This window comes from Scyliorhinus canicula, chromosome 7 (genome assembly GCF_902713615.1).
Source record: "Scyliorhinus canicula chromosome 7, sScyCan1.1, whole genome shotgun sequence".
Lineage (NCBI taxonomy): Eukaryota > Metazoa > Chordata > Chondrichthyes > Carcharhiniformes > Scyliorhinidae > Scyliorhinus > Scyliorhinus canicula.
Genome location: NC_052152.1, coordinates 8,637,661 through 8,662,644, shown reverse-complemented (window position 1 = coordinate 8,662,644; position 24,984 = coordinate 8,637,661). Strand labels below are relative to the sequence as shown.

The window sequence follows — 24,984 nt, the reverse complement described above, 5'->3', positions numbered from 1 at the left end:
TTGGGAAAAATAAATAAAAGTTAGAAAAAGGATGGCATGTGACTTAGGAGGGAACTTGTAGGTGGTGTTATTCCCATGTATCTGTTGCCTTTGTCCTTCTAGGTGGTAATTAGCAGGTATCCTTGCATGTTTGACCAGATGCCGTGAGACTTAATGGAGTCCCAAATGAATTTTAAGGGCTCTCAGGGACCACTCTCTCCCGATTGCATACAACTAAGTCACCATCATCGGAGGCTCTGTCCTGCCAGTGGGACAGGACATACACAATGATGGCCTGGGACTTAGGCTGCAAGGTACTATTGGCTGAGTGTGACTATGTCAGCTTGACTATCTGTGGGATAACTCCCTCAATTTTGGCACAAGTCAGACCCCAGATGTTAGATCATGAGTTAGCAGGGTCGACTGGACAGAGTGTACTTTTGTCCTTTCGCCTCGGTCAATGTGGGTTGTCTGCCCCGTATCATCCCTCCTGTTGCAGCTCAAGGAATCTATCCCACTTTGGTTACAAAGTCTCTGAGAAATATTCAACTTGTACAACAAAATAACTCTTCGAGGTGAGGACTGAATTGTTTGCAATAGCATTTAATTTACTAAAGAGATAAAGGGTTAGCCAGCTATGACTTTATTGGTATTCTCATGTTCACAGCAAGAACCCGCAACTCAGAGGCAGGCCTGGAACACGGCCAAACCATTCAACTCATGCCACCTTCAAACCCAGTTCCCTGTGGGTAGCAGAATTGTTGGGGCTGTTTGCCATCCAGTTTCCCCAAGTGCAACAATTAATTACCTATCTTTCAAACATGTTAGTATCTTTGCAGAAAGCTACATGGAAACAATGAAGTATAAAGTGGCCTGATGCACTACTACTAATTCATCGACGCAAATTGCTCCCGTTTGTACGGCCACCAGAGAGAAGTGAGCAGAAATTCACACCACTCGGAATCAGTTCTGAAGCTTCTCACCAGATGCAGGCCATGTTTGGTGCGGCGTTAAATATATTTCACAGTATGGCTGGAGCGGGCATGAAATGTTTCCGACGCCCATCAATAAATACTCTCTTAAACCCCCTGTCATTACACTATCACCGTTAATCCACGTTTATGACACCAACACTCTCCAAGTCGTCTCCTCCACCTTTTTAATTTTACATCAGACCTGTTGATTTGAGCATCTAATTCAACCTGCCACCTGAAGGTTTCTCAGGATGTTTGTTTAACATAAGTTCATATTAGACTGGTCTCATTCTCTCATGTCCTTCACGCATATTTCCCAGAGGGCAAAGGATAGCACCTCTATATTTGGATCACTTGAAACCATCCCTTCCTCCACCTCCCCCTCCACCATCAGTGTTTCTTCTTTTTGGATTTGTGTTTTTTGTACTGGCGCTCCCGCTGTTTGCCAGTGGTTGGGAGTTTCTCTGGGCTTCTGCTGTCACTGTCGCTGTCGGACTCCCTTGCCTGCCCTCCTCCTCCTCCACCACCACCGTCGCTACTGCAGCAGTTCCCGTGGATTGGGTCCCTCGGTTGCCAATTATCCCAGGCAGGCGGATGCGACCTGGCCATAAAGTCCGGCGACACTGGACTGAAATGAGGCATTTGAGCTGCGAGTCCCACCTGCTGAGCCATTGCCTGGTAATACTGCTGCTGCTGTTGCTGCTGAACCATCTGCGAATTGATGTGGTACTGCTGCAGCGCGTAAGTATTCATCTGAAAAAGAAATAGCAAACCACCTTAATGGTGAAACACCTCAAGATTTCCGTGCCCATCCCGACTCCCCAGCACCCCCGACCCCATGTTTTCCTTCCTCCCTGCAGGCGTTGAATCCTGCCAGAGTCCGGGTCTGCAAGCTTCGATCCCCCCCAGGCGCCTTGGCCATGGGACCGAGGCTGCTCTTCTTCCACGAGGCTGCTAAGCAAGCATCAACCAGCTGTACAGCAGTGGAGGGCGTCATACAGCCCAGGCCCTCTGACCCGATGCCGTTCCCAATGCCAGCACAGAGCGCAGTGGTGGGGAAAGTGGTAAACGGGATTATGAGATGGAAGCTGGGGAGAGAAGAACACAAGGCTCAGGGAGTGTGAATTAACATGCGCAAAACATAGGTAATGCAGCCAACCCTCAAGTACAGTGCTCAGTACTGAACTGTGTCAGAGGGCTTGGAAACGCGAGCAATACGAGACAAGACAAGTTGACAAATGGGACTGCACGCCCAGAGTCATGAGGAGAAAAAAATAAAAGACTTGCATTTATATAGAGGCTTTCACAAGCTTGGGATGTCCCAAAGCATTTTACAGCCAATGGATGCAATCCCTGATGTAATGTAGGAAACACACATAGCACAGATACTCCAGAATAATACTGAGACTAAATTATGAAGTAAGGCTGCACAAATTAAATTTTCATTCCTTGAATAAAGATTTAGAGGTGATCTAATTGAGGTGCAATGGATAATTTAAAGGGTGGGTAGGATGGATTGAGTGAAACTATACCCTGTGGTGGAGAGGGTTCAGAACAAGGGGGCATAACAATAACATTATAGTATCTATAGTCATTGGGCGTTTAACCACAGAATCTCGGCTGACACTGCAGTACTGAGGGAGTGTTGCACTGTCAGAGGTGTGTCCTTCATTGAGACTTGACAATGAGACGTTGTAAAGATCGTGCGGCACTATTTGAAGAAAAGCAGGGGAGTTCTCCTCTGCGTTCTGACCTAGGGAGGAAAGTGAGGACAACATGGTCCAGCTTTCCTCTTCCTCCACCCCTGTCTTATGCCGCTGTGACCAAAGTCCTCACCCATGCTTTGGATCACCACACAACACAAACTCTCCAATACCTTCCATCCTAGATAAATGCCACCTTGCCCACCAATAAACGACATGCGCCCATCACATCCGCTCTTGCCGGTCATCACCGGCTGCCTAAACCCGTCCCCTTGTGCACTGGATTTGAAATCTCTTTTTCGCCCCAGCTGTCCTACCTCTGGAACCCCATCCAGCCCAACAATGTAGCCCATGTTCTCGGGTCCACCAGCAATGATCTAAATTGCCTCCTCTCTCCTACCGTCAGCCATCCTATTTCCCTTTTTCACTTCAGGTGCCAAGTTCTAATGCACATTTCTGTGTGTAAGTTTAAAACTTTAAAAGTGATTTTAAAAACAAGAAAAGCAGTCATTTGGAATACTGACACCCTCCAGTAACAAAATCTATGGCCACTTCGATTACCTGGTCATGACTTCACCACGTTTCCCTAACAACAAGTCACATGCGTCAGCAACAGAACTATGGTGTGCTTATGTGGTTTAATGTTCCTATCCTTTCAAATTGTTTACTCTCTCATAAGTAATGGGAGACTCCTCTGATAAAACAATGAACCGCTCATAAGATAATGTACCCTGTGATATAATGGCGTACCCTTTGATATATTGGTGTACTCTGATATAACGGCGTACTCTCTGATATATTGGTGTACTCTCTGATATCATGGTGTACTCTCTGATATAATGGTGTACTCTCTGATATAATGGTGTACTCTCTGATATAATGGTGTACTCTCTGATATAATGGCGTACTCTCTGATATAATGGTGTACTCTCTGATATTATGGTGTACTCTCTGATATTATGGTGTACTCTCTGATATTATGGTGCACTCTCTGATATAATGGCGTACTCTCTGATTTAATGGTGTACCCTCTGATGAAGTAAGTATATAATGTTGCACCCTGATAAAACAGTGTGCCCTCTTATAAAATAGTGTACCCTCTGACTTACCAACAGCAGCGTCACGGAGGATTTTCTAGTATATGAAAAAATGGTACATGTGCGTGCATTTTGTCCATCATACTCCAGATGTCACACTTTGTTACAGATGCAAAACAAGCTTTAAAAAAGAGAAAGAAAGCCAGTCACCTAATGTTTCTGACCCAGGGCCTGCAGCTGATGAGCATTTTCCAATCTTCGCTGTTCCTTCACAGAACAATTAAACTCAAATTGATCTTCTAGCCTGTATTTACTTAACAACAATGACACTTTGTGGCCTTCGCTAGGTGACCTTAGCAGACCAACAATTCATTACGTATCACAGCCTGGTCCTTATAAAACAGCATTTTATCATTGAGTATTATTCAGCAAAGTCTTAGTAATTTATTTTGACCTTAGCTTGGGTTTCTTTTCACAAGCCTCATTCTCCTTCTGCTCCCAGACTTTGGTTAGTGCTGCTGGTGGGTTACCTGCATTTTTTTTAGATTGAGAGACTAACGGTGAGGTAAATTACGAATACCATGTTTAGGTGATGTTATGTTGTATTTTTCGAAAGCTGATGGAGGGAGATAGGAAATTCCTGGGGAAGAAAAGTAGGGAAGTGCTATGTTGGTTCTTGAATTCAAAACAGTAAGAATGAAGAAGGCTTATTCCACCACCATCAATAGTGCAGCACACCCATATCAGCCGACATTACATGCAACATTCTGGAGGTGACCACTGATCAGACACTGAACTGCACTAGCCATATGAATACTGTAGCTGCAAGAACAGGTCAGAGGCTGGGAATTCTAAGACGACCTCTAAAAGACTGTCCACCATCTACAAGGCACAAGTCAAGTGCGTTTATGGAACATTCTCCGCTGCCTGGATGAGTACAAATACAACAACACTCAAGAAACTCGACATCATCCAGGACAAAGCAGCTTGCTTGATTAGACATCCCATCCTCCACTTTCAACATTCATTCCCTCTATTCATTTGTGGGATGTGGACGTTGCTGGCCGGGCCAGCATTTGTTGCCATCCCGGAGGGGGATTTAAGAGTAAGGAGTCACCAGGTAAGGATGACATATTTCCTTTCCTAAAGGACATTAGTAAACCAGATGGGTTTTGACAACAATCGATATTGATTACATGGTCGTTATTAGACATTTAATTCCAAATTTTTATCGAATTCCAATTCCACCTCCTGCCCTGGTGGGATTCCAACCCACGTCCACAGAGCATTACCCTGGGTCTCTGGATTACTAGTCCAGCGATAATACCACTCCACCACTGCCTCCCCTACAGTAGTGCGTACGAGTTGCACTGCAGCAACTCACCAAGGCTTCGCAAACAGCACCATTCAATGATTCAAGAAGTTGCCTCACCATCAAGGGCAATTAGATGAATACATTTTAAAAAAATCTCCAGAGTGGGGACTGACTCAGAACCACCAAGTCAAGGATACATAAGACCATAAGACATAGGAGCAGAATTAGGCCACTCGGCCCTTCGAGTCTGCTCCGCCATTCAATCATGGCTATTTTTCTCATCCCCATTCTCCTGCCTTCTCCCCATAACCCCTGATCCCCTTATTGATCAAGAACCTATCTATCTCTGTATTAAAGACACTCAGTGATTTGGCCTCCACATCCTTCTGTGGCAAAGCGTTCCACAGATTCACCACCCTCTGGCTGCAGTAATTCCTCCTCATTTCTGTTTTAAAGGATCGTCCCTTTAGTCTGCGATTGTGTCCTCTGCTTCTAGTTTTTCCTATAAGTGGAAACATTCTCTCCATGTCCACTCTAACCAGGCCACTCAGTATCCTATAAGCTTCAATAAGATCCACCCTCATCCTTCTGAACATCAACGAGTACAGACCCAGAATCCTCAACTGTTCCTCACACGACAAGCTCTTCATTCCAGGGATCATTTGTACCGGCTCTTTATCCAATGCTTCCATTTTAAAACTCCTATTCTTCTGTTTAAATCTCTCCATGGCGTCCCCCCTCCAACTCTAATATCTTCCAGCTCTGGAACGATCCCCACAAAACGCTATGTGTTGTGCCGCTTTGTACATACCCATCCCTTCACCCCATCAGTGAGGTTCTTCAGATCTCAGGCTCTGAAATTCCTCTTCCAAACTCACAGCATCTGTTTCCTTCTTCCACCCAACTTCTCTGACCAAGATTTTGATCACCCACCCTAACTCTCTCGGCATCCATTTTTGCCTGATTATGCCTCCGTAAAGTGCCTTGGGACATTTCTCGACATTAGCATCACTGTATAAATGCAAGTCGCTATTTGCAGGAAACACTGTCCACTGTCCTTGGAAGTGGCTGGTTACCTACTGAACGACGCTTTCGGCCCGACAGACTTCGGGTTCCCAATCCATGGAATGGCTTCATAACTTCATACTTACCAAAGCTTGCCAGTAGTAAGGGTCAGGGTTGCTAAAGTTGTTGTTCGTGGGGTATGGTGGAGTCAGACACAGCGAAGAACTTGGTCTATCGTGGAATGGAGTGTTCCTGAAACAATATCGAGTGAATATATTAACAGGAGACTAAGGAAGGCAAGAGCAGACTTGTGTATTGCCCTCTGTTCACTGTACCTCAATGGCTCCAAGGTTTAAAAATATTCACCCAGGGTTTTCAAATATCTCCATGACCACACCCTTCCCTTTTTCTGCAAACATCTCCAGCTCTACAACTTTCCAAGATATCGGTGCTCCTCCAATTCTGACTTATCGCACATCCCTGATTCTCAGTGCTCCACCACTGTTAGTCCTGCCTTCAGCTGTTGCGTCCCAAGTTCTGGAACTCTTTCTCTTTTCTCTCTCTTCTTTCATGTTGCTCCTTCAAACCTACCTCTTTGATGGAGCTGCTGATCGCCTCTCCTAACATCACTTTTACCATGTTACAGGCCCCTCATAAATGAAAGGCGGAAAGTTTCTGTGCTGGTAAGCTCCACAGTCAGAACGGCGAGCAAAGAAATTGCTCCTAATTCAGGAGTCAGCAGCTCAGCCTACATATCCCTTCTGTGGCTCATGAACCTTTGCCAGTTGGATTATGCTAACATGAGAAACAACTTCAAAAACTCGGAAAAGGAAGGACTGTGTTTCTAACGCAACCTTAAAAAAACTAAATCATTCTGCAGCTCTTTATGATTTTAAATCAGGCTAACAAAAAAAAATCACTGTGCTCGAAGTAAGCTTCTTTATGAGTGCTGTAACTATACCATGGTCATAGATGATACCATTGCTTCGAGGAACAGGCATAATGGTCGCGAGCATTATTGTTTTTGATACAGCCAAGATGATAACTTATTCTGTATCTGCAAATAGAAGCTTTTTTTATAATCATGAGCATCAATAGCCAAAAATGTCTTAATTCTCTGCACCTCTCATCTTCCACTCAATAGCCCAGAAGACAAGTTTTCTAACAATTTATTGTTGCATTCTTTCTCATTGTCAGCAATATCCTCAATTTCTTCCTAAGACTAAAATAAATTGTAAATTATAGTGTTTCCAATACTATGGAGGGGGATAGGGAGAGGAGGGGTTGGAGAGGGGAGATGGGAGGGGAGGGAGATGGGGAGGGGAGGGAGAGGAATGCAATGGAGATAGAAGGGGGAAGGGAGGAAAGAGGGGAGGGAGGAGAGCAGGGAGGAAGAAGAGAGGGAAAGGGGGGAGAGAGGGGAAGGGGGAGAGAGGGGAAGGGGGAGAGACGAGAAGGGAAGGGGAAGGGGTAGACAGCGGTAGGAGGGAGACAGCGGAAGGGGGAGACAGCGGAAGGGGAGAGAGGGGAAGTTGGAGGGGGGGAAGGGGGAAGACAGCGTAAGGGGGGGAGACAGCGGGAGGGGGGAGACAGCAGGGGGGGGGGACAGGGGGGGGGGAGACAGCGGGAGGGGGGGAGACAACGGGAGGGGGGAGACAGCGGGAGGGGGGGGGACAGCGGGAGGGGGGAGCAGCGGGAGGGGGGAGACAGGGAGGGGGGAGACAGCGGGGGGGGGGAGACAGCGGGAGGGGGGAGAGAGGGGGAGGGGGAGACAGCGGGAGGGGGGAGACAGCGGGAGGGGGAGACAGCGGGAGGGGGGAGACAGCGGGAGGGGGGAGACAGGGGGGAAGAAGAGAGGGAAAGGGGGGAGAGAGGGAAGGGGGGAGAGAGGGGAAGGGGGAGAGACGAGAAGGGGAGGGGAAGGGGTAAACAGCGGTAGGGGGAGACAGCGGAAAGGGGAGACAGCGGGGGGGAGACAGCGGGAGGGGGGAGACAGCGGGAGGGGGGGGAGACAGCGGGAGGGGGGAGACAGCGGGAGGGGGGAGGACAGCGGGAGGGGGGACGACAGCGGGGAGGGGGGGAGACAGCGGGAGGGGGGAGACAGCGGGAGGGGGGAGACAGGGGAGGGGGGAGACAGCGGGAGGGGGGAGACAGCGGGAGGGGGGAGACAGCGGGGGGGGGAGACAGGGGGGGGGGAGAGACAGCGGGAGGGGAGACGGGGGAGGGGGGAGACAGCGGGAGGGGGGGAGACGGAGGGAGACAGGGGAGGGGGAGACAGCGGGAGGGGGGAGGACGCGGGAGGGGGAGAGACAGCGGGAGGGGGGAGACAGGGGAGGGGGGAGACAGCGGGAGGGGGAGAGACAGCGGGAGGGGGGAGACAGGGAGGGGGGAGACAGCGGGAGGGGGGAGACAGCAGGGGAGGGGGAGACAGCGGGAGGGGGGGACAGCGGGAGGGGGGAGACAGCGGGAGGGGGGAGACAGCGGGAGGGGGGGGAGACAGCGGGAGGGGGGAGACAGCGGGAGGGGGGAGACAAGGGAGGGGGGGAGACAGCGGGAGGGGGGGAGACAGCGGGAGGGGGGGAGACAGCGGGAGGGGGGGGAGACAGCGGGGAGGGGGGGGAGACAGCGGGAGGGGGGGAGACAGCGGGAGGGGGGGAGACAGCGGGAGGGGGGGGAGACAGCGGGGGGGGGGAGACAGCGGGAGGGGGGAGACAGGGGAGGGGGGAGACAGCGGGAGGGGGGGGAGACAGCGGGAGGGGGGAGAGACAGCGGGAGGGGGGGGGAGACAGCGGGAGGGGGGAGACAGCGGGAGAGGGGGAGACAGCGGGAGAGGGGGAGACAGCGGGAGAGGGGTAGACAGCGGGAGGGGGAGACAGCGGGAGCGGGGAGACAGCGGGAGGGGGGAGGACAGCGGGAGGTGGAGAGAGCGGGAGGGAGAGAGACAGGGGAGGGGGAGACAGCGGGAGGGGGAGACAGCGGGAGGGGGAGACAGCGGGAGGGGGGACAGCGGGAGGGGTGGACAGCGGGCGGGGTAGACAGCGGGAGGGGGAGACAGCGAGAGGGGTGAGACAGCGAGAGGGGGGAGACAGCGAGAGGGGGGAGACAGCGGGAGGGGGGGAGAGAGACAGGGAGGGGGGAGACAGCGGGAGGGGGGGGGAGACAGGGAGGGGGGAGACAGCGGGGGGGGGAGACAGCGTGAGGGGGGAGACAGCGTGAGGGGGGAGACAGCGGAGGGGGGAGACAGCGGGAGGGGGGGAGACAGCGGGAGGGGGGGAGAGACAGCGGGAGGGGGGAGAAGGGGAGGGGGGAGACAGCGGGAGGGGGGAGACAGCGGGAGGGGGGAGACAGCGGGAGGGGGGAGACAGCGGGAGGGGGAGACAGCGGGAGGGGGAGACAGGGGAGGGGGAGGACAGCGGGAGGGGGAGACAGCGGGAGGGGGAGACAGCGGGAGGGGGGGAGGGGAGACAGCGGGAGGGGGAGAACAGCGGGAGGGGGGGAGACAGGGGAGGGGGAGACAGCGGGAGGGGGAGACAGCGGAGGGGGAGACAGGGGGAGGGGGAGACAGCGGGAGGGGGGGGAGACAGCGGGAGGGGGGGAGACAGCGGGAGGGGGAGACAGCGGGAGGGGGAGAGGGAGAGGGGGGGGGGAGACAGCGGGAGGGGGGGAGACAGCGGGAGGGGGGGAGACAGCGGGAGGGGGGGGGAGACAGCGGGAGGGGGAGACAGCGGGAGGGGCAGACAGCGGGAGGGGCAGACAGCGGGAGGGGCAGACAGCGGGAGGGGGAGACAGCGGGAGGGGGGACAGCGGGAGGGGGGAGACAGCGGGAGGGGGGGAGACAGCGGGGGGGAGACAGCGGGAGGGGGGAGACAGCGGGAGGGGGAGACAGCGGGAGGGGGGGAGACAGCGGGAGGGGGAGACAGCGGGAGGGGGAGACAGCGGGAGGGGAGACAGCGGGAGGGGGAGACAGCGGGAGGGGGAGACAGCGGGAGGGGGGAGACAGCGGGAGGGGGGAGACAGCGGGAGGGGGGAGACAGCGGGGGAGGGGGAGACAGCGGGAGGGGGGGAGACAGCGGGAGGGAGACAGCGGGAGGGGGGAGACAGCGGGAGGGGGGAGACAGCGGGAGGGGGGAGACAGCGGGAGGGGGGAGACAGCGGGGGGGGGAGACAGCGGGGAGGGGGGGAGACAGCGGGAGGGGGGAGACAGCGGGAGGGGGGAGACAGCGGGAGGAGGGGGAGACAGCGGGAGGGGGAGACAGTGGGGGGGGAGACAGTGGGAGGGGGGACAGCGGGAGGGGAAGACAGCGGGAGGGGAAGACAGGGGAGGGGAAGACAGCGGGAGGGGAAGACAGCGGGAGGGGAAGACAGCGGAAGGGGGGGACAGCGGGATGGGGAGACAGCGGGAGGGGGAGACGGGAGAGCGGGGGGGGGAGAGCGGGGGGGGGAGACAGCGGGAGGGGGAGAAGGGGAGGGGAGACAGGGGAGAGGGGAGACAGGGAGATGGGGGAGACAGCGGGAGGGGGTAGACAGCGGGAGGGGGTAGACAGCGGGAGGGGGAGACAGCGGGAGGGGGAGACAGCGGGAGGGGGAGACAGCGGGAGGGGGGAGAGCGGTGGCGGAGACAGCGGGAGGGGGGAGACAGTGGGAGGGGGTAGACAGCGGGATGGGGAGACAGCGGGAGGGGGTAGACAGCGGGACGGGGAGACAGCAGGAGGGGGAGACTGCGTGAGGGGGAGACTGCGTGAGGGGGAGACTGCGTGAGGGGGAGACTGCGTGAGGGGGAGACTGCGGGAGGGGGAGACTGCGGGAGGGGGAGACTGCGGGAGGGGGAGACTGCAGGAGGGGGAGACTGCAGGAGGGGGAGACTGCGGGAGGGGGAGACTGCGGGAGGGGGAGACTGCGGGAGGGGGAGACAGCGGGAGGGGGAGACAGCAGGAGGGGGAGACAGCGGGAGGGGGAGACAGCGGGAGGGGGAGACAGCGGGAGGGGGGGAGACAGCAGGAGGGGGTAGACAGCGGGAGGGGGAGGCAGGGGAAGGTGGAAAGAGGGGGAAAGATGGTGGGAGAAGAGAAGGAGAATAGGGATAGATTGTGTTGTTCCAATGTCAGATTGAGAGTGTGGATGACTTCTCTGCAAACAGCTTGATGACGCAGGGCTAGCCTGGAAAGATGCCTCCTTCCTTTGATTTTCATGGTCCTTCTCCCATCAACCATACCTGACCTTCAATTCGAGCCTCGGCACACACCTGAGTGACTGGGTTACTGACCCATGCTGGCTATCAAGGTAGCCGGGTAGATCCTTTCCTTTCATTAATACATATTTACCCCGTTCGCTAAAGGTGCTGATTCTTGCTGATACCAGCCTGGACAATATCAGCGGGTTATAGGGACAACGGGACGTCCCATACTGAATAGTCTCTGGCACGTTGGGAAAGTGTTCACCTTGCTCTATGTAGCAATGGAAAAGGTTTGTTCTGTACCTGCTATCTTGTGGCACTCGGTACTCAGTGTTGTCTGCTCCCGGGAATGCTGTGCTTTGATCCACTGTATGAGAGCTCCCTGGAACACAGACAAACACAGCTGCCCTGATACCTTCACAAAACATATTGCTGCCGCTAAACACATAAAAGGTGGTATCAGTTACAATGTGTTGTCAAAACCAGTAGCGACTATGTTTTAGTTTGTACAATGCTCTTCTTCTGTTATACGCTTACTCAAATTTGTCCAACCACTCGCAAAAGCAAGTTAGAAATCCTTGTTTCATTTATGTAAAGGACTGCAACTATGATCGTACAATCAAAATGGTTTGCTCCCTCAATTCAATTAACCTCCTATGATCGAAAATAATGTTTATATACTGTAATGCATAATATCCATCGGAGAGGGACTCCCATTATCCTTTGTGTGGACAAGTGCTTCTTGACATCACCCATAGATGCCCTGGCTGACGTTTAAGGTTATGATCTTTTGTTCCGGTCACCTCCCTCCCTTCACTGCACCCCCACTGCACCAGAGAAAATAGGTTCAATCATCCCTATGAATTCCTATAATTACCTTGAATACCTTAACTTTGTCACCCCTTCAATTCCTTCACTGATGCTGAGTCAAAGTTAAGGAGCGCCCTTCCTAACAACACCATGGATGTACCTGTACCACATGTACTGTAGCGGTTCAAATATGCACCTCACTACCACCCTCTCAAGGGCAATTAAGGATGGGTAATAAGTAATTCTGGCATTGCCAGCCACGCTCACCCCTCCTGAATAAAAACACAATTGTATATTTAACACAAAATCTGTAGTAGTTGTAGGGGTTAACAACAGCACTCTCAATCTTGGAGTGCTGAGGCAAACAGGAATGGTGTCAGTTAGTGTGGGTAGAGAAAGGGAGTGTGAGGGATGAATAGCTGTCTCTGTAATAAGTATCAAAGAGAGATAGGTCAGTGAAGGCCATGTCAGAGAGCTGTGGCGAGTCACGTAGAGAGAACAATAAACAAAGGATAGCAGTGGTATGCTTGCACGCTTGGGCAATGGGAGCAGTAACTGTTACTTCTTTTTTACTCATTCATGGGAAGTGGGCCAGCATTTATTGCCCATCCCTAATTGTCCTTGAACTGAGTGGCTTGCCCGGCCAGTTCAGAGGGCATTTAAGAGTCGACCACATTGCTGTGGATCTGGAGTCACCAGAACTGTAGGCCAGACCAGGCCAGGATGGCAGATTTCCTTCCCTAAAGAACGTTAGTGAACCAGATGGGTTTCTACGACAATCGACAATGGTCTCATGAACTATCACTTGACTTTTTAATACCAGGTTTTTATTAAATTCAAATTATGGGCTTTAGAGTGGTTTCACAGGTCGGCGCAACATCGAGGGCCGAAGGGCCTGTACTGCGCTGTAATGGTCTATGTACACCATCTACAGTGGTGGCATTAAAACCTGGGTCTCGGAACATTAACCTAGGTCTCTGGATCATTAGTGACCAGTGACAATATGGCTTCTCTCACTTAACATAAAGACCATCCAGCAAGGACACAAACCACACGTAGATGGAACATGCTGGTGTTGTAATTTTGGGCAGGATTCGCCGTTTGATATCCAACAGCCACGCTGCTCCAGAAAAGCAGCTCGCCATGGCGCAGTATGGCCGATAAAAGCCAGGAGACCCCGCTCTCTGAATCTACCTGGCTTTCAATGCCTCGTAACATCTGACATGATCTCGCGGGACGTTGTGATGTAAATCCCACCCATTGTGGAGCGGATCACTTTTTAGCAAATCTGCATATTAGAGCGAGACAGCTAGTCTCACTTTAACGTGTAGATTCCTGAGGTACCCGAGGTATTGGGAGCTATCCCCTTTGCCTGGGAGATCTCGGGTGAACGCCGTTCAGCATTGGTCCCCACAAACGGCGACTAGATGGAATGGTATTTGTGGCGGTCTCCCAGAGAAACAGAGGCCCCCAGATGCATGCCCTCTGGGCATGGTGGTACCCTGACAGTGTTAACAGTGCCAACCTGGCACTGCCAAGGTGCCAAGCTTGCATTTTTTGTGCTGGGGTGGGGGGTGGGTGGCCTGTGAGGGTTTTTGGGGTGGGGGGGCTGGGTCCCTTCAATAGTGCGTTGGGGCTGGGGGTCAATGCTCACATCGGAGGCCTCGGAGATCAGCCGCCTTTAAAAATGGATTCCTGATCTCTCGCTAAACTGAGCAGCTCCGAAACTCCTCAGTGTAGGAAATGGGGCTATATGCGGTGCCTTGGCTGCGTGTTCCCCACTGAGATCCTTTATTTAGCGCAAGTGGTGTTGTTTAGCCATGTGTTTCTTGGCACTGCATGCGCCAGGAATCAATCGGATAAACGCGCTTGCTATGGGACTTTGTTACCATTTAGGAGTGTTCCCGCCGGAACTGAATCACGTGCAACTTGCGTTCCCACTGGTGTTGCTGTTTGAACAAAATTCAGGTGATGCAAATGGACCAGCGCCCGGTCGACGTGAATTGCAAGCAATTCCCAGCCTCGCTGGTGTCGGATTCGCTGGGGCTGAAATTTGCTTTCAAAATCCTGACAAGCTGGAGCTACTCGTAAGTACTCCACTCACCACACTCTCATTCCAGCCAAGAAGGTGGCTCAGAGAAGACCTGCGCTCCCCGCGCATGATTTTGGGTATTGAAGTAGACAGACTGCTCAGTGCCATTGAAGATTGGAGGGGCACCATCTTCTGCAGGGTGTGGTGGAGACTCAAGCCCGCACCACTGAACAGCACCTGACAGGAGGTGGCAGAGGCAGTCAGTGCTGTCAGCATCATCACCAGGACTGGCTCGCAATGCTGGAAGAAGATGAATTACCTCCTTAGGCTTTCACCCTGCTGGGCCTGGTCCAGACTGAAGGCGATGTAGTCCGATGCCCTGGCGAATATGGCACCCATCACAGCACAGATGAACCTGTGTGCAAAGGTATCTGAGATTCCACACAGGTCGTTGCTCGAGCCCTGAAGTGAGCCAGAGACACAAATGTTCAGGGTTACCATCACCTTGACGGCCACCGGGAGCCGGTGTCCTCCTCCAAACCCCTGCGGTGCCATCTGGCACATGGATAACTTGGTGAGCTGGAATCGGTGTCGGCACAGTCCAACAGCTCCTCGAAGGATAGGTGCCAACGTTAACACGTTCCCTGATGCTGCATCTCCTTTGCACCAAGTCCTTGGCCTGTTGCACGGCCGGTGATTGAGCCTTACTGGCTGGCTCCTGCTCTTCTAGGGCTGGCTCCTCTTGGGGCGGGTCCTTCCTGGGCTGGCCCTGGCACTTTAGCCACTGTGCATCCGCAATAGCAGCAGCGGCAAGGTAGATAGCGAGCATAGCTGACTGTACTCCGGAATCCATGTCTCTGTGGGCATGGGAGCGGGTGGGGGGGGAAGAGACAGAAAATTTTAGCAAGATGAGGATTGCCTTGACCATCCAAAGCCACCAGGTTACATGGTCATTCTGATTGTACTGCTGCACCACCCTCGTCCCCCCCCCCCCCCCCCCCCCCCCACTTGCCCCTTCGATATGTTGTCATCCGCACTGCACCATCATCCCCATCACTGAGCGGCACCTGGCCTATGCTGGGGGACCCTCTTTTCCTCACCACCAGTCTCTATCAACAGGAGTACCAGTGGGTGCCGTAACCCGTGATAGCGATAGGCTGTGGTCCTGTTTCGCCCAGTGGGGTCCACTGTGGATCTCCTCACTGATGGGACGTGTGTTATCTGCCAGCAGGGTGGCAATTGCGTGTGTGGTGGAGATGGTCAAGCTGTGCTGCCAGTCGCCTCTATGCTCAGAGGCTTGTTTAGGGGCAGGTCCTACTGATGGGGGTGAGCGAGGGAGGTGTGCCTTTGCTGGGAGCTTAGTTGCAGTGTGATGTGGCACTTGAGTGTAACACAAGTTGTGACAAGAGGGCTGGTCAGGTTTCCTGGCCCGGGGCAGGATGGATGGGAGCAGGGGCATGGTTGGCAGGCAGGGCTTGCAGACAGATCGTGGTCTTGAGGGGTGGACTAGCTGAAAGTGTCACTGGTGCAGCTTCCACTCTGAGAGGGGGAGTGTGCCAGGGAGGGTGACAAAGGTCACAGTGCATGTGTCCTTTGATTGGGGTGAGCTCTGCCATTCCCCTGCTTCCTCTGGTGTGGGGCTGCACTTCTGAGGAATGCCAACACCTGGTGGGCCACGCCAATCCCGTTAATGATATTACTGGGGTCTGAGGGTTTCCAGATGGGTGGCATGGGTGGACTCCCAGAGGCTCTCTGAACATTTACAGGACACAGTGAGTAGTCAGCAAGGTGAACAGCCAGGGAGCTGTAAGTTGCACCACAGGGTGTGTATTTAAATAACAGACAGCAGCAATAGTGTCTGAGCCAGGCCACCTCCATCCCGAGGGGGACACCCCGATACGGCATCAAGTCATTTCCCGCTACTCCCTGTGGCCCAGGCAGCTACCCCCCAGTCAAGCCTGACAAGTGTACAGAAATATTTTTTATCCTCTCGCTGCCCCTCAACAACAATGGTGGCCAGGTCCCGCTTGTAAATACTTGCACCAATTCACGCCTGTCTGCCTCCTGCATTGCGGAGGGGTGGAGCATGTGGTGTCCAACCCGCTAATCACATTCAAAGCCATGCAGATGGCGATTTGTATGTGGACACCGGGGCGGAAACATCACTGACCCCACCAGCGGGGGACCGCAGTATCGTGGTCGGAATCGCCGGCGGATGCAAATTCCGATTTTTGCTCCACCCGATATTCTCTGCCCAATCGCAATTCCCGTTGCCAGCGTCAGGTGTCAGAGAAACCAGCCCTTTATATTAGGGAAATGTAAATTAAGCACGCCCAACCTTATAAAGACACAATGCACCAAAGCACTTTAGGGACCTTTAATTAGTTTTACTTAGGTTAGCATGAGCACTCAAGGTGACATGATTTCAGCTCTCAAACAGTCCATTGTTCATGACTGTTTCTTGGCACCAATTTCATTCATACTGCAAAAAATGGTTTATATCAACAAAAGCTACGAATCAGACATCTCAGTACTCCCTGCTCCTTTAACTTGTATCAAAGGGAAATGTCATAGGATAATGTCTGATGAAGCAACCTCTAAAGCCACTCTCGCAAGGGATCATGTTCACCGGAACACAGAGTCATATTGACATCTGACTGCAGGACTGAAGGAGTGCTGCATTGTTGGAGGTGCTGTCTTTCAGAGGAGACATGAACTGAGGTCCTGTTGACCAGCTGGATTTAAAAGATTGCCTGACACTTTTCAAAGGATATTTTCCCTTCATTTGGCCTGCAACTGCCCCTCAACAAGCACGACTGAAACAGATTAACTGGCCATTTGGACACTGCTGTGAACAAGAGGGTTACTGTGGCCGTATATTTCACAACAGTGACTATATTTCTTGTAAATTTCTTTCATTGTTGACCTAAAATATAATCATTTACACATAATTCAGGGTCTGATGCCTCCACTGAATTTTCTCCTCTCAAAATTGAGGTGATTGAGATCAATTGAAGATCAATTAAAATGACATCAGCGTTCTTCTTCTTGGGCAGTCCCTCAGGGTCGAGGATGTCTTCCTCTCCGGGGAGCTGGGTTTTGCGGTGGGTGAATAGTCCGATCCTGGATCCGCAGACTCTGACAAAGGTTCGGCAGGTGGGGTTTGATGAGGTGGGTGGGATGTTCTGGATTCTGCGCTCTTTCCCCTCGCTCCACCCTACGACGCTCGAGGTGATTGGCACCTTTACGGATGCTTCTTTTCCAGTTGGTGCGTTCTAATTCAAACGATACTCACATGTCAATGGGGATGTTGCATTGATTTAAGGAGGATTTCAGAGTTTCCTTGTAACATCTCCTGATCGATCTCGTCGAGCCAGTCCAGATGTTTCCTGGTCGAGACCCTCCTGAGTGTCTCCTCGCAGGTGCAGACTGTTATTTAAGGCAGACCAGGCGCTGTGGGTATTCTGAGTCTCTGGCTTGTTGGTCATCGCCAAAATTGAGGTTGCTGAGATCAATGGAAGCCCCTAACATAGCATCGGCCACGGTGCAGCGAGTAGCGCTCTCATCCCTAAGTCAGTCAGAAGATTAATGGTTTAAATCCCCTTCCAGAAACCTGAGCATACAAGCCAGTCCCTCACTCCGGCCCAATATTGAGATGTCGTCTTGTCAGAGGTGTGGTTTTCGGATGAGCTATTAAAACCAGGCTCCATCTTAAGTGGATATAAAGAGGTCAATAAAGTACTTTGGAAGCATGGTTATTGTGGTAATGGAGCCAATTTGTGCACAGCAAGCTTCCACAAATAGCATTGTGATAATGACAGATAAAGTGACTTTGGTTGAGGGGCCGAGCAGGCCAGCAGGAACTCCCATGCTCTTGTTATTTGTGGAAGTTTGCTGACATGTTTCCTACATTACAACAATAACCACACTTCCAAAGTACTTTAAAGTCTGTCAAGTGCTTTACACTGTCCGCAGGTAATGAAAGGAGCATTATAAATCCGAGGCTTTATTTTCAATATGCTACCACCAGGAAAGCTCTGTTGTATGGTGGCACAATTTACACTGGCACTGGGCCAGGGAGGAAAGTATGCTTTCCAGTTGCATGAGAGCCAACAACATGGTTAAATCTCCTCCTCAACGTCTAAATTTCCTCAAGGTATATAGCATTGACTGAAGGCCTCTAAACTTTATCATTGGGCTGCTCTGGCAGAGAAATGGGAGACCCTAACACAGTGCTCCACCCAATACAACAGAAATTAGGACCTCAAAAAAACCACCGGCACAAACCCGTTATGCCAGAGAATACTGAAGTGTAGAACCACATGACATACCAGAGCGATACTGCAGATTCAGAGGTCTACCATATAACCTGATTCCGTTCAGCAAGGTGATGGCATATGGAACGGACTCGGTGTGCTTAAAGCAGACAAACCCATAGGTCTTCTGTCGGCCATCCTTGTCTTTAGCAATGTGCACCTTGGTCAATGGTCCAGCCTGCAATCACATAACAGCACCAGTCATAAGGCTTGCCGACATGTTAGCATTACAGAACTTTGCAGCGAAGGAGGCCATTTGGCCCATTGTGCCTTTAGCTGTCTCCTGTCCAAGGCGATTTGGACAGGCACTTTAGAACATAGAACATAGAACAGTAAGCACAGAACAGGCCCTTAGGCCCTCAATGTTGTGCCGAGCCATGATCACCCTACTCAAACCCACGTATCCACCCTATATCCGTAACCCAACCTTAACCTTACTTTTATTAGGACACTACGGGCAATTTAGCATGGCCAATCCACCTAACCCGCACATCTTTGGACTGTGGGAGGAAACCGGAGCACCCGGAGGAAACCCACGCACACAGGGGGAGGACGTGCAGACTCCACACAGACAGTGACCCAGCCGGGAATCGAACCTGGGACCCTGGAGTTGTGAAGCATTTATGCTAACCACCATGCTACCCTGCTGAAAACTTTGGAGGGCTATGGGCGAAGAGAGGAAATAACAGGACCAAAGCGGCAGCACAGGCATGATGGGCTGAATGGTCATCTTCTACACTATATCGCATCATGACTCATAGAAACCTACAGTGCAGGAGGCCATTCAGTCCATCGAGTCTGCACCGACCCTTCCAAAGACTACCCTGCCTAGGCCCAATTCCCCACCCTATTCCTGAAACCCCAATGGAACTGCCTAAGTTCCTGGCAGCCTATGGAATTTAGAATGATGTTAAATACACTGTGGATATGTGCAATAAATGCCCTCTTCCTGAAACTGTCCATACATGCAGGATTGTAGTTCCAGCTGTTGAGGAATGCAGGTTTCCCCAGTGCTAACTAAAATCTGAGTCACACTGTTTGTCTCTCAGCATCTTTCTGGGACCAACAAAGGGAACTGCCTACCAAAATCTTCCGAAGGGGAAGTATAATTCTATTTAAAAATTATTCAAATATATCATTAAATTATTACAACGGCACAGAAACAGGCAATTTGGCACAATAGTGTCACAGTATCCTGTTCCGTACCAGCCGTCTTCCACCTCCCTTCATCTAACCCCATCAATACAATTGCTATTCCTTCTCCCTTGTGTGTTTGTCTAGCTTCTCCTTAAAAACATCTCTGCTATTCAAACTCCCTGTTGTCTCGAGTGCCACCTTCACGCCGCTCTCTGGGAAAAGGTGCTCTCTTTGAAAACAAAACACTGCAGCTGCACACTGCAGTGTTGAAATAAAAATAGAAAATGTTGGGAAATCTCAGCAGGTCTGGCCGCACCTGTGGAGTCGGAGTAATAATAATAATCTCTATTATTGTCACAAGCAGGCTTACATTAACACTGGAGTGAAGTTACTGTGTAAAGCCCCCAGTCGCCACACTCCGGCGCCTGTTCGGGTACACTGAGGGAGAATTCAGAATGTCCAATTCACCTAACAGCACGTCTTTCGGGACTTGTGGGAGGAAACCGGAGCACCCGGAGGAAACCCACGCAGACACGGGGAAAACGCGCGGACTCCGCAGTCACCCGAGCCGGGAATCAAGCTCGGGTCCCTGACGTTGTGAAGCAACAGTGCTAACCATTGTGCTAGTTTCAAGTCCAATATAGAACCATAGAAATGATACAGCACAGAAGGCGGGCAAGCAGCCCACCTTGCCCATGCCAAATATGACTCCGAAGAAGTCACGGACCGAAGAAAAGGCATGTTAGACTCGAATGGTTAATTCTGTTTCTCTCTCCACCAGACCAGGCGCTGCTACTAAACCTGCTGAGTTATTCCAGCACTTTCTCTTTTTATTATGCTTCTTTAAAGTTCCTTCTTGCAGCTTTCACTGACTATCTGCGAACCCTTCCCAATCATATCTTTTAGGGAAGTTCTCCGTCCGGTTTTCAAATTGACACTCAGATTGAAAATGAGGGTGCTGGGGAATTTCCAAAACAGGCACTGAAAGGTTAATTTACCCTGCTCTGTCCTGGTTACTCAGGCCACACATTCATTCTGAGTAGCATCAAAGCATTCAGCAGACTCGAAGCTGTGACCCCTTTGCATCTGGACTCATCAAAGCTCGGCATGCCCAGAATGCAGATACCAACCAGGCAGAGCTCGTCAGGGGCTGGGATTTTCCGCCGGCATGATTCTCCCTTATGCCGACGCCCGGGGTTTCCCCGACGGCGTGGGGCTGCCCCAGAATGGGAAACCCCACTGACCGGCTGGCGTAACGGAGAATCCCGCCGGCCTGTCGGGGCAGAAATGTGGCACGGCGGTGGGGAAAATCCCGCCCATGATGTCTATCTGATAGCAAATCCAACCACAGGAGGCTTAAAGGACGAGGAAGTGTCTTGATGGGTAGCCTCTCCCACGTCCTCCAGCTGTAAACTCCTCACTCCTACACCCCTCCAACCCTGGCCTCTTGCGCAGTCCAAAATCCCTTAACTCCACCAATGACAGCAGTACACCACACTCCGCAATTAGGTTTATAAGTCACTATGCTTCTCCCTCCTCCTTAAACAAACCTCATTGGTCAAGATTTTGGTCATCGCCAACAATCTCAGCTTTAACAAAGAGTCATCCAGACTGTAATCGTTAGCTCCCTTCTCTCTCCACAGACGCTGCCAGCCCTGCTGAGATTATCCAGTGTTTTCTGTTTCTCTTTCAGATTCCAGCATCTGCAATAATTTGCTTTTACCCCCAAATTTCCTTTTTGGTTCAGAACCAATGTTCCTTCTGATCACACCTCAGTGAAGTGCCGCGACGCATCAGCCGGGGTTTTTTTCTTAGAGCAGGGGCATGGATCTGAAGGTATTTAGCAGAGGTGGACTTGAAGGGTTTTTCACCCTCGAGGGGCTGATATTTGGATATATGGGGTTGGCACAAAGGAGCATCATTCGGAGTACAGGGTGAGGGGTATTTTCAGGAGTACGTTGGTATATGTTTAGCAGTGAGGTATTTTCGGGGGGGGGGGGGGTTTCAGGGAGGTTGGTTTTCAGGGGAGGTTGGTTTTCAGGGGGGGTTGGTTTTCGGGGGGGTTGGTTTTGAGGGAGTTTGGTTTTGAGGTGATTTGATTTCAAGATATTTAAAGTGGAGCTCTTGGGTGAAGTGAGTGAAGGGTATTTTCAGGGGGTATTTTCGGGGTTATCTCAGGAGGTATACTTTGGGATTTGTCAGGGTATTTTCTTCGAAGGTATTTTAGGCCATGTTTCAGGCAGTGTTGCAGGGGGTATCTCAGGTTTTTTTGGGTATTTTGGGGAATATTTCACAGGGTTTTAGGGGATCATCGGGGGCATATCAGAGGGGTTTTAGGATATTTCCGGGGTATTTTGGGTGGTATTTTAGAGGGGTATTTCTGGGGTATATCAGGGGGCTTTAGGATTTATGGGGTATTTTCTGAAATATTTTAGCGGGTATTTCTGAATGTTTTAGGGGTGTTTTGGACGACTAACTTGAGATATTTAGGGAGTGTTTCTGGGTGTTTTAGGGGTGTTTCTGGGTATTTTAGGGGGTGTTTCTGGGTATTTTCTGGTGCATTTTCTGAGTAATTCTAGTGTACTTTGGGGGGAATTTCTGATGTTTTTCTGGATATTCTAGAGCAGTGCATCTCAAACTATCTGATGTGGGGGACCGGCAGTTTTTTTTTTTCAATGTGCCAGGGACCGGTGAGCGAAACAAGCCAATCCAGGATTACTGTCTCTTTCTTTTCTGGAAACACTCCAAGTACCGGCAGACGATGGCTCGCGTACCGGCACCGGTACGTGTACCAGCACCGGTACGCGTACCACACTTTGAGAAGCACTGTTCTAGGGGGTGTTTCTGAGTATTTTCTGGGTGTTTTTTCTGGGGTATTTTAGGGGGTGTTTTCTGAGTATTTTAGGGGGTGTTTCTGGGAATTTTAGGGAGTGTTTCGGGGTATTTTAGGGGGTGTTTCCTGGGGTAGTTTAGGGGGTATTTTCTGGGGCAGTTTATGAGTACTCTACGGGGTGTTTCTGGTGTATTTTATGAGGTATTTTGGGGGTAATTCTGGATGTGTTTCTGGGTATTTTATGAGGTTGTTTAAGGGGTATATTTCTGGGTATTTTAGGGGGTATATTTCTGGTGTATTTTCCGGGTGTTTTATGAGGTATTTTGGGGTATATTTCTAGTATTTTCTGGTTACTATAAGGGGTATAATTCTGGGTGTTTAGGGGTGATTCTGGGTGTGTTTATGGGTATTACGAGGTATTTTCTGGGTGTTTTAGGAGGTATTTCCTGGGTGTTTTAGGAGGTATTTTCTGGGTGTTTTAGGAGGTATTTCTTGGGTGTTTTGGGGGGTATTTTCTGGGTGTTTTGGGGGTATTTACTGGGTGTTTTAGGAGGTATTTGCTGGGTGTTTTAGGAGGTATTTTCTGGGTGTTTTAGGAGGTATTTTCTGGGTGTTTTAGGAGGTATTTTCTGGGTGTTTTAGGCGGTATTTTCTGGGTGTTAGGTATTTTCTGGGTGTTTTAGGCGGTATTTTCTGGGTGTTTTAGGCGGTATTTTCTGGGTGTTTTGAGATATTTTCTGGGTGTTTTGGGGGGTATTTTATGGGTGTTTTGGGGGTATTTTCTGGGTGTTTTAGGAGGTATTTTCTGGGTGTTTTGGGTATTTTCTGGGTGTTTTAGGTGGTATTTTCTGGGTGTTTTAGGAGGTATGTTTTGGGGTATTTTCTGGGTGTTTTAGGGGGTATTTTCTGGGTGTTTTGGGGGTATTTTCTGGGTGTTTTAGGAAGTATGTTTTGGGGTATTTTCTGGGTGTTGTAAGGGGTATTTTCTGGGTGTTTTGGGGGTATTTTCTGGGTGTTTTAGGAGGTATTTTCTGGGTGTTTTAGGAAGTATTTTCTGGATATTTTGGGGTATTTTCTGGGTGTTTTAGGGGGTATTTTCTGGGTGTTTTAGGAGGTATTTTCTGGGTGTTTTGGGAGGTATTTTCTGGGTGTTTTAGGGGGTATTTTCTGGGTGTTTTAGGAGGTATTTTCTGGGTGTTTTAGGAGGTATTTTCTGGGTGTTTTAGGAGGTATTTTCTGGGTGTTTTAGGGGGTATTTTCTGGGTGTTTTAGGAGGTATTTTCTGGGTGTTTTAGGAAGTATTTTCTGGATATTTTGGGGGTATTTTCTGGGTGTTTTAGGGGGTATTTTCTGGGTGTTTTAGGAGGTATTTTCTGGGTGTTTTGGGGGTATTTCCTGGGTGTTTTAGGGGGTATTTCCTGGGTGTTTTGGGGGGTATTTCCTGGGTGTTTTAGGGGGTATTTTCTGGGTGTTTTAGGAGGTATTTTCTGGGTGTTTTAGGAGGTATTTTCTGGGTGTTTTAGGAGGTATTTTCTGGGTGTTTTAGGGGGTATTTTCTGGGTGTTTTGGGGGTATTTTCTGGGTGTTTTAGGAGGTATTTTCTGGGTGTTTTAGGTATTTGCTGGGTGTTTTAGGGGGTATTTTCTGGGTGTTTTGGGGGTATTTCCTGGGTGTTTTAGGGGGGATTTTCTGGGTGTTTTGGGGGGTATTTCTGGGGTTTTCTCTGGTGTGTTTTGAGGGTAAAGCAGGCTGTTTCTGGGAAGGACTCTGGGTTCTTTACCCACAGTTAGTTTTTAGTTGATTAAATTAATCTTTTACCTGCAGGAAGAGCTCGAACAGGATCTCCTCCCGAGTGCTGCTGTCCAGATTGCCCACAAATATCGTCCTGTCCGCCTCGTCCTGCTTACTCATGGCCCCGGGCCGCCCTCCCTCACTCTCCGGCTCACCACACTCACTCTCCGGCTCACCATCAACCCACAGCCCGAGGCCGCACTGCCATCCTCCCCGCTCGGCTGCAGAGCCAAACCGGCAACCCTCCCAGCCACAGGAGGCGCTGCGGCCGGAGGACCAGATCTCAGCGGGATGAGGTACTCCCAACCACAGGCGGCGCTGCGCCCGGAGGGCCAGCTCTCAGCGGGGTGGGGTACTCCCAGCCACAGGGGACGCTGCGGCCGGAGGACCGGATCTCAGCGGGATGAGGTACTCCCAGCCACAGGCGGCGCTGCACCTAGAGGGCCAGCTCTCAGCGGGGTGAGGTACTCCCAGCCACAGGGGGCGCAGTGCCTGGAGGACCAGCCAGCGGGGTGGAGAACTCCCAGCCACAGGGGGCGCTGCACCCGGTGGACCAGCTCTCAGCGGGGTGGGGTACTCTCAGCCACAGGCGGCGCTGCGGCCGGAGGACCAGCTCTCAGCGGGGTGGTAAACTCCCAGTCTCAGGTTGCAATGCCGCCGGAGGACCAGGTCACAATCAGCAGGGTGGGAAGCTCCCAGCCACAGGGGCGTTGCCGCCGCAGGACCAGCTGACAGCGGGGTGTGTGGACTCCCAGCCGCAGGGGGCACTGCAGCCGGAGGACCAGGATACAGCCGTGTAGGGAACTCCCAGCCACAGGGGGCGCTGCGCGCCGGAGGACCATCTGCCAGCGGGGTGTGTAGACTCCCAGCCGCAGGGGG

At 51.6% G+C, this 24,984-nt stretch overlaps 1 protein-coding gene across 2 annotated transcripts; it reads right to left on the bottom strand.

Moving 5' to 3' along the window:
• Nucleotides 1–566: 566 nt before the first annotated feature.
• Nucleotides 567–24,528, bottom strand: LOC119968719 (splicing regulator RBM11-like). 2 transcript variants are annotated; one of them, XM_038801350.1, is made up of 5 exons: nucleotides 24,133–24,528; nucleotides 18,360–18,522; nucleotides 11,490–11,568; nucleotides 6,160–6,265; nucleotides 567–1,706 (listed from the first exon to the last, which is right to left on the bottom strand). In XM_038801350.1, exons 1-5 carry the CDS (start codon nucleotides 24,223–24,225, stop codon nucleotides 1,344–1,346), a joined length of 804 nt encoding a protein of 267 aa, XP_038657278.1. In that variant the 5' UTR covers nucleotides 24,226–24,528; the 3' UTR covers nucleotides 567–1,343. The 2 variants fall into 2 exon arrangements, with proteins under 2 accessions (XP_038657278.1, XP_038657277.1); XM_038801349.1 differs by lacking the exons at nucleotides 18,360–18,522; nucleotides 24,133–24,528 and adding an exon at nucleotides 14,348–14,777 and having other exon boundaries at nucleotides 11,490–11,624.
• Nucleotides 24,529–24,984: the final 456 nt, after the last annotated feature.

Bases quoted from the DNA above. Each gene is read 5' to 3' on its own strand.
- LOC119968719 (XM_038801349.1), bottom strand. From the start codon at position 14,592: ATGTGCCAGATGGCACCGCAGGGGTTTGGAGGAGGACACCGGCTCCCG. The intron at 11,625-14,347 runs GTAATTCATCTT...TTATGTGTTTAG, and splicing joins CAGGGTGAAAGCCTAAGGAG to CGGCAGCAATATGTTTTGTG. The intron at 1,707-6,159 runs GTAAGTATGAAG...TTTCTTTTTCAG, and splicing joins CTTACTACTGGCAAGCTTTG to ATGAATACTTACGCGCTGCA.